We start from the raw sequence: 16381 nt of genomic DNA, 5'->3' as shown, positions 1-16381 counted from the left end.
ACCCATCAGCAGATGAGTGGATTAAAAAACTGCGGTACATCTACACAATGGAATACTATGCTCTGTAAAAAAGGAACTCTTACCATTTGCAACAGCATGGATGGAACTAGAGAGCATTATGCTAAGCGAAATAAGCCAGTCGGAGAAAGAGAAATATCACATGAACTCATCATTTGTGGAATATAATGAACAACATAAACTGATGAAAAAAAATAGATGCAGAGACAGAAGTATCGAACAGACTGTCCAATCTCAGAGGGAAGAGGGGGGAGTGGTTAGGGGGATGTTAAGAGATCAACCAAAGGACTTGTATGCATGCATATAAGCATAAGCCGTGGACACAAACAGTAGGAGGGTGAGGACATGTCCTGGGGGGGGTGGGGGGGGGGAATGGTTGGGGAGAGGTCAATGGGGGGAAAAGAGACATATGTAATACTTTAAACAATAAAGAATTTAAATTTTAAAAAAATCTAAGTGTCTGTGTTCTGCTATACAGACCTCATAAGCACACATTTGCAAAATACATTGAAGAAGAGGAGGAGGAGGAGGACTCCTATGATTCCTGGTATAACCACATTCCAGTATAACCACATTCCATTCCCACAACATTCTTGGGGACATAAAACATCAAATAGTGAGGATGCACAGAAACACTTTTCAAGCGAGGATCGTGCGGAACACCTTTGTAAATTACTAACAGGCGAGGTCAGAAGTACAATGCCATGGTTCTCTTCCTACATGGTATGTCAGCTCCTTCGGCAAGTCAAACTCTGTCTTTCTACCATGTAACGCAAAGACCCCTCTAAGAGCTCCTGGTCTTAATTAACTACGTTCACACACCTAACTAGCAAACTTGAGAACGTTACCATTCTAGACCTATTCCACTGTTGAATGGGCAAGCTGAAATGACTGCCATTTTGGAAAATTTCATTTCAGCCAGTTATAGTTAAGACTGGCTAAAAATTAGATGAAATGTTATTTTGATGCCTAAGTCATTCATCCATTCATTCTATTGTTGGAACTCTTAGGTGATACAGTTAAACCCTCAGTATTGTACCAGAGAGTGTCACTTACCGATGTACATATCCCATCAGATGAACGCTGTGAACAGCCAAAATCAGTTCAGCAAGGTAAAACTGAATCATGTTTTCATCTAATTGGTCCTCATATCTATTCAAAAGTGACAGCAAGTCCCCTCCAGGCTGATATTCCATGACCTGTATAGAATGCCAAAGCTATTAATTCTTCATACACACACACAAAAAGGAAATGTCTCAATTAGATCCTCAAATCCTGCCTGACATGTTATAATTACGATGTCTCCACAAAGTAATGAAGATGTGTGAGACGTATTATAAGTCACGTAGAATGAGGTCCCTGCCCTAAGGAAATGGTATCTGTTCCCCAAGAGAATCAATAGAGCGAAAGACTAGTACCAGACCCCATGCACAATGTCTACAAGGCAAGCTTGAAAAGTTGAATTAAATCCTCCCACGCGCCCACCCACCGGCACTGACAGGCATCCCCGAGGGTGAGTACACAGCCTGGATGGAAATCCTGGAGGACAACGAACCTCTGCACCCCTTCTGCATTCCCCTCAGCGCCCAGCGGAACACAGCAGGCGTGCAATAAATGTGATACCATCTTCGCCTTTAACCGTCAGTCAGGGTGGAAGGCAATCTGACTCTATTAAATATTTAAACGTGAACATATACTCTTTGGTCTCGTAGTCCACTTCTGACTATTTTACAGGAACTTGTAATAGTTTGTAGACAGATAAACAGATTCACTGCAGCACTGTTTGTAACGCAGAAGAAAAAAACCTGGACGTCACCCAACTATCCATCAGTAAGAGACTGCTAAAATGTAATCCACCTAAACAGTGGGCTAAGATGCAGATATCAAAAATGAATGGACTCGATCAATTCACACTGCCATGGAGAGCTGTCCATGGTAATATCGAGTGGCATCCTATGCAGGATAAAGTACAGCTCCTTTGTTGTGAATATAGGGGAAAAAAACACAAATTATTACATTTGTTAGTATATACACAGGGTGGTTAGAGCCCTGGCTGGTGTTTCTCAGTGGTTAGAGCATTGGCCCACACACCGAAGGGTTGAGGGTTCAATTTCCGATCAAGGGCACATACCTGGGTTGCAGATTCAAGCCTTGGCCCTGGTTGGTCGCATGCAGGAGGCAACCAATAATTCTCATATCAATGTTTCTCTCTCTCTCTCTCTCTCTCTCTCTCTCTCTCTCTTTCTCTCTCCCTCCCTCCCCCCCCCCCCCACCCTCTCCTTTCCACCCTATCTAAAACTCAATGGAAAAAATATCCTTGGGTGAGGATTTCAACAAAACAAACAGAAAAATATTTGATTAGCAAAAAACTTCTCCCACACCCCCTCCCCTCTCAATACAAAGCCTGGCACCAACAAGGCCGTCCACATTGTTCACGTCCTTTCACTCTGGGAAGTGAATTCTCTCCATCCTCCTCCAAACTCCTGTTTGCTTTTAGTCCAGAATTAGAAGAAAGCTCTAGTCAAGTCAAACAAGGAGCGTTGGCACAATATCCCCAGGGGCCCCAGGCTAGTCAAGTAAAGACTCTGCCCCACACCGAGACAGCCCCACGCCAGAGGCCCCAAAAGGAATCAGTGACTTGCATGTCCTCCTGGAGTGCTGCACATCACCCGGGACTCTCCCCCATTCACATGGCATCACACACATGGCAGATACTCAACCATAGACTGGACAATTTGAAGAGTAAGGTTCCATTTGATTTGATCTATGAACTAACAAGAACAGCAACACTTAGCAGGGGAGGCAGCTAAAATGTAGACTTCATGTCCCCCAAATTCACAGCAGACATAAGCTACTTGTCCCTGTGCTAAAGGAGCCCACAGGAGCCACCTAGCTGCCTATAGCTCACCCACTCACCTCAACCTGGTTCTCTATAGGCCCTGGTATGTGGGTGAATGAATGCTAATTTTGATGTCTGTTTTACATACATATTACCATCAAAAAGGTCTTAAACATCCCCCCAAGATTCACAGATAACACTAGTAGTCACACTTTTAGAATGGAAATGTCTTAAAATAAGAACAATGCATATTTATGACGACACGTAGCAGTTATAAATTTTCTAACCTGGCTCTATTAAAGATGTGAAAAATGGAACAGCTTTTAAGTTTAAGGATGAGAAAGTCAATGCATAGCAGCCACTGACAACTTTTAAGAACTCACAAATTGACCACTATTTAGTACTTAGCAGCTATTCCTGAAGAGTCCATTTGTAATAATCAGTAAAACAGTTTAGAAAATAAGAACCATCTCTTAGAAAGGCAAAAAGATATGCATGCTGTTCAAAAAAATAAAATTTCCTGAGCTAGAAATCTCTGCCCAAACTAGATTTGTCTTTTCTACAAGTCAAACAACTTTTTATTTCTTCAAAACCAGGGCTGATTGAGAAGACAAGCAACAAAAATTACAACAGTTGCTAGGCAGCATGCTCCACAACATGAGGCCAAAGAGACATACGAAATTACAAACCTACCTAAATAGACTGGGTACTTATCAAAGAAGCTACTCGAACTTGACCCACCAAGATGATTCCAGATTACCATACAAAAATCCCAACTGGGCACCATTAGGAGAACTTAGCTTGGCTATTTATTGAGTAGATTTGGCTATCCCAAGATGTTACCCATATCCTAAACTTATCCTACTGGGGTAGTTGTTCATCTGGTCTGAATGGAGCCCATAGGGAAGATGGCGTGGCTGGGGCCAACCCCAGCTTAATCAATCATCTTGCTGTTGAGCTTAGAGATACAATAAAGAACCGGGACTCGGGCACTTTCAGAAAACACATTTGGGCTTTTAAAAATGGTACCAAATCAAGAGGCTCCAAAAGCATCATCAAAAGTTAAAAACTAAGAGCCAAGCCAGTTTGGCTCAGTGGCTAGAGTGTCAGTCTGTGGACTGGAAGGTTCCAGGTACAATTCTGGTCAAGGCACATACCTCGGTTGCAAACTCAATCCCCAGCCCTGGTCAGGGCAAGTGCAGGAGGCAACCAGTCCATGTTTCTCTTTCTGTCTCTCCCCCTCCCTTCCACTCTCTCTAAAAAAATCAATGGAAAAATATCATCGAGTGAGGATTAACAACAACAACAACAAAAAGAATAAAGATTAACATTCCAAAAAAAAAGAAAAAGAAAGAAAAAGTCACAAACTAAGAGTCTTTAAGAGCGGCATCAACAGAACACTATCAACAAATTAAGGCCAAAGTTCCAGATTGATCATTCACAGCACTTGGTTTTACTATTCAGTGGTGCCCAGTGAGATGTTGGTCCCCCCAAAATATGGTTTCTAACCTACTTAGACTGGTAAGTCCTTTGGACAGGGCTCCTCAAACCTGCCTACCCACCAGAATCACTTGGGTAAGTAAGCACTATTTTAAAACAGATAAAATATATTCATCTAAATAAATATGTGAGTGCCTACTATGTGCTAGGCACTGTTTTAGATATTAGGAAAACAGCTATCTTCATGGAGCTGGAATTCTAATGGAATGAAAAAATTTATTTTTAATTAAGCAGCATGAAAGGGTAAAGTATGTCTCTTCCCATCCTAACCATCAGGATCTTGTTAAAAATGTGGATTCCAGGGACCAACTCGGACTCCATGGATCAAGCTCCATGGGTGGGGCCTAGGGGCCTGCATTTTCGTGCGCTACCGGGTGATTCTGATACAGCCAGCCCAACCCTGTACTAGACCCGCTGCCCGGGGCTCCCTACTCCGACCAGTTGAAAAGTTTCCACAGCAAAGGTGCCCTTGTACGAAACTTGGCCTTAATACAACTATCACTTCTGTTGTGTACATTTTTTTTTCAATGACTACCTGGAGCCTTTCTGCAAATCAAGACAAGATCACTGACAACAAAGGGCTGGAAAATAACCAGGCTGTCGGCACTGAAGCAACAATCCCCCATCTTTGCAAGGACGAGAGATGTCCCCGCACACACTGAACAGCTGCAGGTCACCCAAACGGCGAGTGCCAAGGCATGTAATCAAAGGCTGGGGAAGTGGGAGGAGGAAAGAGCCCTGCAGTGAAATAGCCCTAAATAGTGTGACAACCCTGCGATGGCAGAGAGAGCACAGCAGCTGACAGACGAGCCAGGCTTGGAGCTATAATGGACTTGCTCTTTTAAAGCAAAGACATTCAGGCCAACAGAGACAGACCCTTCTGATGACAGCAGCTGCAGATGCTAATTAAAGGGCAAGTCTTATATGCTTCTCTGTTGGTGCTTGCGTCCATACCCCCAAGTACAAAGATGGCGATTCCCATCAGCAGTGTTGCATTTGAAACCAAGAGTGAGTGTGCAAGTGGGTGTGTGCGCACGTACACACACACACATACCTGCACACTTGCTTACACATGTATGCATATGTAGGGTGTATGACTATTTAATAGTTCTTTAGTACTCTATTCCAATTTGCGTAGGGTGTCGTTAGAGCACACTGTGCTGGCCATAACTTAGAAATATTGTAATATTGTCCTTGAAATGCTTGCACTACAATCAGCAAAGACTGAAAGTGCCATGGAAACATAACGACGCTATTGGCATCACTACCTGCTCTGCCCGGTATTCCTGATCTTTGGCATGAGGGAGCAAGGAAGGGATCCTCTAAGCAGAGTGGGCCCTGGCAGAGACCCTAAATTATTCTTGAAGGGCAAGATGACCAAGAGAAAAAGAGAGGAGGCCTTTTATTTCAGAAACTATGAGTCCCAGCCTGATTCATCCATGAATTCAAAAACTCATTGAGCACTGAATCACCCACAGTCTTGGCCAGAAACAGACAGAACACTCAAACTAGGAAGCAGAGGATATGAATTAATGAAGGGGCTATTTCCGAAGGCATAGGGAGGGTTAAAGGAAATAAACGTGGATGGTGAAACACCTGTGGCTAGCTAACAGCAGGGGAGTGAGTAGGTAACATGCCTGGCCTAAAAGAACCAGAAAAGGGATCTCAGATGTGTATACTAATACTAATACTAATACTAATACTGAAGGAGTGGGAGGAAGACGCAGGAACCAGCCGCTAACTATAGCTATACCAGTTGCTATAGGACCTTGGTTCTCAGAGTGGGGTCCAGCAGCAGCAGCCTCACCTGGGAAGATTACAAAAGCAAATTCTTGGGCCCCGCCCCAGACGGACTGAATTAGAAACTGAGGGTGGTGCCAGGCAAACTGGGACAATGTAACTAAACAGGGACACCTAAGATAATGTAACTAAACAGGGACACCTAAGATGGTAAAACTCTAAATTCACTCACTTGAAATATGCCTTGAAGACCAGGACACAAAACAACTATGTCAAAGGCATGGAGAACTCAAACCCCCGAAGGTAACACACTCAGCAACTGAACTGGGGTCCATAAAAGGTATTAAAATCTTATTTCGCCATTGAGAAAATTAAAGCTGAAAAGGCCAATGACTCCGGACAGACCAGATCAGGAACAGTAATGAAACAAGGACCTACATTGGAAGTAACAGCCTCCTTCTGACGGGCAGCTGTCTTCCAAACCCTGGCTCCCAAAGCAGCAGCACGTGAACACGCTGGCGAGTTTTGAGACAAGCCTGAAAACTGGGTAATCTTACCAGTCAGATCAAAACAGCACATGTCTTTGCTGTCAAAACTATCGCAAGCTGCCACATTTCAGTAAAATAAACAATGAAGTTGTATTCACTCTCTCCAGACTCCCAACGACAGCACAGGCTGGTGTTCATACAGGCCACAGGGTCACTGCCTGGAAACAGCCCACCTCTAAATTGCTCCTACACAGAAAGGAAAGACTGTCTACATAATTGCATGGCTGTGCATTGAAAGAGAAACAGGAAGAATAGAGCAGTAATCCCAAGCAGGACATGAGAACCAGGGTCATGTTAGAAGTGGTTTGGGATGCGACAATATAATGTAATAACAGTTTGGGAGGTGGGTCTAGGGAGCCTGGCTTCAAACCCACTGCTTTCATCTCTGTAGCAGACTACATAACTTGTCCCCCAAATCCATTCTTCCATTGTAATAAGAATTTTAGCTGGATATAGGCCATGCAGCTAGACAATACAGATGTGTAATCATGTGACGAAAGTCTGGTCAGCAAAATGTGAGAGGAAATGATGTGCCCCACTTCCATATCATCCTATATAAAAGATGTGGCTGCTCTGCCTTGCTCTCCTTTCTCCTACCAGTTGGGGTAAATAAAGGCATGAAATGGCCCCAGTTCAAGCACATCAATGAATACAACATCCTAGGTCCGTGGTTGGCAAACCGCGGCTCTCGAGCCACATGCAGCTCTTTGGCCCCTTCAGTGTGGCTCTTCCACAAAATACCACACGCAGCGCTCACATACAGTGCAATTGAAACTTCGTGGCCCATGCGCAGAAGTCGGTATTTTGTGGAAGAGCCGGTATTTTGTGGAAGAGCCACACTGACGAGGCCAAAAAGCCGCGTGTGGCTCGCGAGCCGCAGTTTGCCGAGCCACAGTTTGCCGACCACTGTGAGATAGGGGGAGTCACAAGATGGAAGGAAACCGGGTCCCTGAAGTATCACAGCTGCTCCACCTGCATGGACTGTATTTTGTGGTCTTTTCATTACAATACCTTAGCCCAGTGGTTCTCAACTTTCTGGCCCTTTAAATACAGTTCCTCATGTTGTGACCCAACCATAAAATTATTTTTGTTGCTACTTCATAACTGTAATGTTGCTACTGTTATGAATCATAATGTAAATATCTGATATGCAGGATGGTCTTAGGCGACCCCTGTGAAAGGGTCGTTCGACCGCCAAAGGGGTAGCGACCCACAGGTTGAGAACCGCTGCCTTAGCCTATACCTTATCAGGGGTCCTCAAACTTTTTAAACAGGGGCCAGTTCACTGTCCCTCAGACCGTTGGAGGGCCAGACTATAGTTTAAAAAAAAAACTAGTCGGCTGCTAAGCAACAGGCAGCGGCGGGCCAGATAAATGTTTTCGGCGGGCCGCATGTGGCCCGTGCGCCGTAATTTGAGGACCCCTGCAACTACTACCTCCCTGTGTGCAATAGAGGGGAGGGGCATTGGGAATGAGCAGAGGGAAGCTGATATAAGGCCACAGCAGGGAAAGAAGATTCATGGGTTAGTTGTAGGCTCAGTGCTAAGGCTGCCTGAAGAGGTCCACAGTATGAAAAACATCAATACAAAACCAGCGAGTTTTAACAATTTCACAAAGAATGTAGATGTAACAATATTACAAGTGATGAGTTGCAAAACCATGTTTCCTTTGTAAAGATCAGCTCCTTAGTGGAAGGACACTGGCAAAGGCATCTGCTATTCAGAACTGAACAGATTTCATCATGAACCATATTAAAACAGCACTGTTTCCATGGGCCACCTGCCAGAACGCAGGACTAGCCCTGTTAGATAGAACCAGATGTTACAGCGAACTTGCTACAATTTTCTACATACCAGGAATTGTAAGCCACATTCATTAGTATGTAACTACAACTGGGAAATTTTTAACCATCAAAATTCCAAAGGGCCCAAGTTCAATTTCCTTGCATTGCACTCCAAATTTTGAAAATCCCAGTGTCTATTTTAAATTATACACTTTAGAGTAACAAAACTCATACTGCTAACATATTATTTCCATAACACAATAAGTAAATTTGTATACAAATCAAATTTCTGTGAAATCAATCACGTATTCATCCAATAAATATTTCTTAAGCATTTACTTGGGGAAACTCTACTGAAGCAAGGGAGACATAATCCCTCCCTTCATGGAGGGAGTAGCCTGGTGATGGAGACCAACACCCACTCAGAAAGAGGAAATGCAGGGGTGCAATGAGTCCAGTAGAGAATCCGGCAGGAATTTCTAAAAGAGTAAGTTATATAAGTGTCCAATCACTGGGTTGTGCACCTGAAACTACTATACTGTACCTCAACTCTTATTAAAAAAAATTTTGAAATTATTTTTTAAAAAAAGAATTTCTAAAAGAAGTAGCATCTGGTCCAAGCCCAGAAATTGAAATCAGAGTAAGCCAGAGAAACAAAGAAAGAGGGAACAGCATGGAGAAAGGTCAGAGGCAAGTTCAAAAAACCAAAGGAAGTTTAGGGTGAATGTCAAGGGAAAGGAAAGAAATGGTAAGCAACAAGGCTGGAGACATATGCAAAAAAAAAAAAAAAAAAAGCCATGTAAACCACGTGGAAAAGTCTGGACTTCATCCAGAGGGCAGCAGGGAGTCTTGAAGGGTTTTAACAGCAGGACGACTTGGCTGCACCGTGTGGAAGACCTGGGGGAAGGGCAAGACAGATGGCAGGGAGAACACTAGGAGGTTAATGCAGTAATGCAGGCAAAAGATGGCGGCCGGAACTCACACGCAGAAGCAGGGCTGGAGAATAGAGATAGCGCTGAGAAATATATCAGAGGTGTGATCCTATAGTGTGTTTTTTTTCATTAATATAAAGTGTTTCATCAATTAAATGCATTTGCATTACCAATGATGTTCAACTGCCAGGGGAGCTTACCATGATTTGCATGTTTCCCCAAACTTCAAAGGTTTGATGATGTCTAAGTGGTCAAAGGTATAATGGAAATTTAGAACTTTATGATACCAAAGTAGATCTACAATCCCGATCTTTCAGCAGAATGCATTCCCAGGTTTCAGAAGGGTAAAATGTGCATATACTTTATATTATGTAACACCCAAGGGTAGGGCCTGGGATAGCACCCTGTAATAAAATACATTCATAATTTTGCAGCAAAATGGATGAATAGTCGCACTAAAGGGAATAAATAAGAGAGTTCAGGTCAGGTTTTGCTGGAGTTCAAGTCAGGCTTTGCTGCCAAATAAGTAACAAAAGAACTTGAGGTTATTCAGAGCTCTGGGTGTTTCAGAATTGCAGATAAGGGATGGTGGATCTGTAATCTCACCTTGATTCCTATACTAAGTTTGGATTTTTATATGAAAACTGTACCCTTAGCAAGCATTTTACTCCAAAGTACCACAGTAATTGAGAAGACAACACAGACAAGGAGATAATTACAAGATGCCATCAGTGATACTCAATTGAGCTACTAAAGAAGGGCATAAAAATGCTGCTGCAACCAGGTATCAATGTGCTGAGGCAACCAGAACTCCAGAAAGCAGCTGTTTTGCGATCATTCCCATCTTGCAAGTCGGCGGGTAGATAACCTGAGAAGACGGTCCTTAAGCTAAGGATGCCGATGCCAGGGACAAAATCCAGAGGGAAGGCCCACAGCGAAAAGACCCCAAAAAGGAAGCCCCTGCAGCCGGGAGCCATCCTAGCAGAGGAACAGCAGGTATTCCCAATCCATGAGCTATTCCAGGAAGGCTATGTTCAAGCAGAAGTCCACACCAGTTAAGTCCACAAATTAAAAAGAAAGGGTAGGTTCTTACCATTGTGACAAAGCCAACTGGTAAGGATGAAAATGGGGACACCAAAAGAGTTTAAAATTCTCAAAATGCCCAAATATTACTTCCTGAAGATATGCTTTGAAAACTGTTGAGCCATGAAAAAAAAACAAAATAAAAGACAATGGTCACTCCCAGGTTCCCTCTGGTCATCCCCAATGGCCACCACAGAGACCATTTCCCTGAAGCAACTGAGCAGTGGCTTGCCACGTGTGACTGGACCAGTAGTTGTCATCTGAGTTACACAGAACACTCAGAATTTGTCATCGCCCTACCAAAGCTGACCTCGATAGTGTGACAGTCCTAAACAATGCGTAGTTTTAAGAAGAAGCTGCATGAGATTGGATATCTAGAAGGTGAGCTCTTCAACCCAGAGGAAGAGAAATATGAGCTTACAGAGCAGTGCAAGGCAGACCAGAAAACTGTGGGCTCAGCTTTTGCCAAAAATCAGTGCCTTTCCTAGTTCCAAGATTGCCTGTATTGCCTTGAAAATAAAGCTTATCCTCACAAGCTGGTCTTCTAAATCATTTGCAGAGTTCTAATTAAAATATCCACAAGAACAATAACAAACAAACAAACCCCTGCTGGTTTCAAGGGAATTTCTTTTCTGCAGGCTAATCAAGAAGTCTGCTACCACCCCTAAACATAAGGAACTCTCTCAGATACAGACACCACAAGGCAATTGTTGCATTTGCAGCAAATATCCTAGGATATCAGTGAACCTAAAAAAACATCAAGGTCATTTGTGAACGTCAGGCCTCCATGCCCCAGATCTCAAGGAAGAAAAGCTTCCCAGACAATATTCAAGGAAAAGAAGTTTCAGGCCATAAACAAGCAGATGTGGTGCTGGTTTTGAAGGAGCATGTGGCTGGTGCAAGGCCAGTCTCCCAACACAGTCTGTAAGAATGTCCTCGCTTAGAAGGCTAGGCGGGGGGGTGGGGCAGGAGGAGGGCTTCTCAACTAATATGAAACCAAAGTAAATAAACTGTTTATTCCAGGTTGGAAATAAAGGCAGTAACGTCCCCCAAAAGAAGCCCCGTGAAATTTCAAGATAAATAGAAACCCATCTCTCTCTTACATGAGCCTCTATAAAGTTTATATAGTCTTGTTTTAAGGGCTGAATCAGAGACAAAAAGTGTTTCTAGGATACATTCTATTTTTTTACTTTAAGAATTTAAACCCCCAAGAACCTAAACAAGACCCCAAAATGAACTTTAGCGTTCTACAACTTATGTTACATGTATATCAGAAATACCTATGGCGCCATTCAAAGAGTGAGGCAGATCTGTATGTACTAATCTGGAAAGATGTCCATGACAAATCGTTTAAAGGCAAAAAGCAAGGTGAAGAGCAGACAGAGAGTAATATACCATTTTTCGTAAAATAAACTATACATATGTGTTATAAATATAGACATAGAAATACTTTTCCCATGAGGCACAATTAAGAGTCAGAGAGAACATGCATAACCATTAATATTTGTTCTACTAGAAAATGAACTAGAAAGAAAGAGCATTTTCCCTTCTATGTCACACAGTTCTTCAGTGATTGCATTTTCTTAATAATAATCATGAATTATCTCAATTTTTAAAAATTAAAACTTTTTGCCCAGCTGGAGTGGCTCAGTTGTTTGAGCATCATCCTGTGCACCAAAAGGTTGCCAGTTCGATTCTCAGTCCGAGCATATACCAGGGTTGTAGGTTTGATCCCCCGTCAAGGAGTGTATGGAAGGCAACTGATCAATGTTTCTCTCTCTCTATCTATCTATCTATCTATCTATGTATCTCCAAGCATGTCCTCAGGTGAGGATTAAAAAAAAATTTTTTAATGATGTTAACTAGACTTATTGTGGCGATCATTTCACAATATACACAAATATCAAAAAGTATTATACATCTGAAATATAATTATTATATATCAATTATACCTCAATTAAAAAATTAAAGCAAGACTCTATTAAAGGTGATATCAGACTATTCCCAAATAAATGATTTCTCATTATTGACCTTTAAGTCATAGCTACACTACCCGACAGTAAATGGGGCTGTTTCTAAATGGGCTAGCCCTTAATCTTTAGGGTAAGAAGAACAGGAAGACACCTGGGAGTCAGAAAAGCAACTGAGTGAATGAGAGGTACCATGGACTGTCTGAGCAAGAACCACATTCAGGCCAAAACCGGTTTGGCTCAGTGGATAGAGCGTCGGCCTGCGGACCGAAAGGTCCCAGGTTCGATTCCGGTCAAGGGCATGTACCTGGGTTGCGGGCACATCCCCAGTAGGAGATGTGCAGGAGGCAGCTGATCGATGTTTCTCTCTCATCGATGTTTCTAACTCTCTATCTCTCTCCCTTCCTCTCTGTAAAAAATCAATAAAATATATTTAAAAAAAAAAAAAAAAAAAAAAAAAGAACCACATTCAGTTCTATGACTGTGATATCCAATATCAGAGCACTGGCTGCTTGCAGATAGACACAAATACTCACCAGATAAAGGTTATTTTTGTCCTGAAAGGCATACTGTAAATGGGGGATCCAAGGACTTGTGCTCTGAGATAATATGTTCCGTTCTTCCTCAAAAAATGAAACCTAGAGGAAAAAGAAATCTTTTAGACAATTATAATACAAAGTAAATGTGAGGGAGAGAAAAATGCCCTTTTCTCTCTTTAAGCCTAAACTAGTGTCTCTAGTTTTAAAAAAAAAATCACTTAGCCCAGCATCCCACAAATCTCATCCATTTTCTTACTTTGCTCGCAATTTTTGCCAGATCCGTATATTATCTGTCCAATTATTTTCTTAGTGTCTTTCTTTAAAGTCAACTCACTCTCTTTAAATCTAAGTACTTTCTCTTTCTCTTCACCTCCCCTTCCTGAACTGTTCAGTCTTAAAGCCATGTGGAGCAGAATAAGGTGAGCATCAGTGCCGGGTGGTAAAAGAGAGGCATGGTGGCCCAGAACAGGATACCAGGCACAAGCAGGATGAGGAGGGCTGCAAACATGTGTGGGGACAGTCCAATATACGGTATCAACAGCCATGCAGGGTGAAGAAGGCATCCACATATAGGGACGCTCTGAGCCCACCAAAGGGAGGGGCAGCACCAAAGACAGATTAGATGCACATCTTATTATAATAAAAGCCTAATATGCAAATTGTCCCCTCCACGGAGTTCAGCTGGGAGTTCGACTGCTTGACCAGTCGCTGTAATGCGCACTGACCACCAGGGAGCAGATGCTCCAATTGATAGGTGAGCTTGCTGCAGGCGCTGGTGGGTTGCACTGGAAAGTGAAGTGTGAGGTGAGAACCATCAGGAAGGTCCCTGGGTTTGGCCCGAGCCCCGAGCAGAGGCGGGCGGGGGTGGGAGCCAGGAGGGACCGGGTAGTGTGGGAGGCTGTTACGTGTGATCCAAGAGCTGTGGACTGCGCAGCCCTCCACAGTCTGTGGCGTTCTCTGTGTGCAATTTATAATCTTCAGAGCTGCTTCTTTTTATTTGTTAAGTTTCACTAACTACTCCAGGAGAGTGGGTAGCACCATTACGGGGAGACAGGCCAGGACCTGAGGCCAAGGGGCAGCCTCAGGCTCAGGGACGCAGCAGAGAGGGGGGCGGGGCTGAGTCAGAGAAACCGAGTCCAAAACTTGAAAGGAAGCGGCGAGGGGCAGAGGGTGACAGCTGCACAGGGGCCTAGAAAAGCTGCTGGGTGGGGGCAGCTGAGGAGCCCGGTGCCTCTCCCATGGGACAGGCTCCACATCCCTTTCTACTCCTCCCTGTGACCTGTCACCCCAGCTCTCCTCCCAGGCCCGCCCCGCCCCACACAGCCCTGCCCCTCACAGCCTTTGGGGAGCTCCGCCCCTGGAGCAGAAAGGGGAAGGCTGCAGATAGGAGGTCGCAGGAGGAGGGGGCAGAGCATGGCCCACCAATTTAGATGGAGGGGAGGGAGGGAGAGATTACAGGACTGGGGACAGAGATGGGCAGGGAAGGAGGGCCATGCGGAAGCGTCCCCTTGGTTGAAGTAGAAATCCTGACCCCATTTTACAGACCCCAGCAGAGTGTGTGTGTGTGTGTGTGGGGGGGGGGGGGGGGGGGGACTGGATGGATTGAAAGCTGCGACGTTTGATTCATGGCCTATTTATTTTTATTTTTTTTAATATATTTTTATTGATTTCAGAGAGGAAGGCAGAGGAAGAGATAGAAACATCAATGATGAGAGAGAATCGATCTGCTGCCTCCTGCATGCCCCCTACTGGGGATTGAGCCCGCAACCCAGGAATGTGCCCTTGACCGGAATCAAACCCAGGACCCTTCAGTGCGCAGGCCGTGGCTCTATCAACTGAGCCAAACCATCTAGTGTGACCCATGGCCTATTTAAAACCGCTGCAGTAGGCTGAGCAGGGGTCTTACCACGATGGTGTTACCTGATAATGAGGGTGTCTCTCCTAATGTTGGGTAATCAGAACTGCAGCGAAGTAAAGACACACCCATGGAACCTGCAAAGGGTTCCCATGCACACAATGCAATTTACTTCATGTGGCTGCTGAAAGGGTGAGCAGAGCCTTGGAAGGACATGAGGTCTCCAAGACCAGGGGCTGGAGGGAAAGTGCATGCTGAGCATTCTGCGCCGGGAGTTAAAATCTATATATATAAAAGCCTAATATGCTAAGTGTCCGACCAAGTGGTCAACCGACCGGTAGGTTAGCTTGCTGCTGGGGTCCGGTTGATCAGGACTGGGCGAGACAGGGCTGGACACGCCCTGGAGCTCTCCCGCGGTCCCTCCTGTGGTCCCTTCCCGGCCACCAGCCCTGATCGGCCCCGATCAGGACTGGGCGAGATGGCCCTGATCAGGCCCAATCGCTGGCCAGGCGGAGGGACCCCACCCGTGCATGAATTTCGTGCACCAGGCCTCTAGTCTATATACACTGAGTGGCCAGATTATTATGACCACCTGACGTTTGTAGGCAAATTAGCTATAATTTCACGCTGAAGTTGCTAGAGGGCCAGACCATTATAAATAGGGAAGCAGGTTGTTTACCACGACAGAAGTGATTTTGTTTCTGAAGATATGGGTGGACAACGTGATTTAACAGCCTTTGAACGTGGGATATATTTGAACGTGAGTGGCCAGATTATTATGACCACCTGATGTTTGTAGGCAAATTAGCCATACACTGCATCATATGGGATATGGAAGCCGAAGGCCTGTTCGAACACCTTTGCTGTCTGCAGTTACCAAGATAAAACGTCTCCAATTTGCAAAGGAACACAAGGATTGGACAGTCGAGCATTGGAAAAAAGTCATGTGGTTGGATGAATCACGTTTCCAGTTGCATCATGCAGATGGCAGAGTGAGAATTTGGCGGAAACAGCATGAAAGCATGCACCCCACATGCATGAGTACAACCCTTCAAGCTGGTGGGGGCAGTGTTATGGTTTGGGGCATGTTTTCCTGGCAATGATTTGGGCCCTTTAATTCATGTGGAACAACGTCTGAATAGCACAACATACCTAAGTATCGTTGCTGATCAAGTTCATCCTATCATGTTGATGGCATATCCCAATGGAGATGGCTTCTTCCAACAAGACAATGCGCCATGCCACGGTGCTCGTATTGTGCAGGAGTGGTTTCAAGAACATGAGGGAGACTTTACCTTGCTTAGGTGGCCCCCACAATCACCAGATCTCAATCCAGTTGAGCATTTGTGGGACGAAGTTAAAATAGCCATCAGGCAGCTGGTTCCACAACCATCAAATCTCACAGAACTGGACAATGCTATTCATCAGGCATGGTGTCAGATTCCTCATATCACCTTTCAACATCTCGTGGAGTCAATGCCAAGAAGAATCGCCGCAGTATTGAAGGCAAAAGGTGGCCCAACAAAGTACTGATGGGGTGGTCATAATAATCTGGCCACTCACGTTCAAATATAT

At 44.3% G+C, this 16381-nt stretch overlaps 1 protein-coding gene across 5 annotated transcripts in view; it reads right to left on the bottom strand.

Moving 5' to 3' along the window:
• CIT (citron rho-interacting serine/threonine kinase) overlaps positions 1-16381 on the bottom strand; it is a 165003-nt gene that overhangs the window by 133646 nt on the left and 14976 nt on the right. For all 5 annotated transcript variants that reach the window (XM_023760388.1, XM_014462467.2, XM_023760390.1 and 2 more), the window contains 2 exons: positions 12949-13050; positions 1075-1217 (listed from right to left, as the gene is read on the bottom strand). In XM_023760388.1, coding sequence (XP_023616156.1) covers positions 1075-1217; positions 12949-13050 — 245 coding nt within the window. The remainder of the gene's footprint in view (positions 1-1074; positions 1218-12948; positions 13051-16381) is intronic.

The sequence above is a fragment of the Myotis lucifugus genome, unplaced genomic scaffold (genome assembly GCF_000147115.1).
Source record: "Myotis lucifugus unplaced genomic scaffold, Myoluc2.0 scaffold_181, whole genome shotgun sequence".
NCBI classification, from domain to species: Eukaryota; Metazoa; Chordata; class Mammalia; order Chiroptera; family Vespertilionidae; genus Myotis; species Myotis lucifugus.
This window is presented reverse-complemented; position numbering and strand designations above follow the sequence as displayed.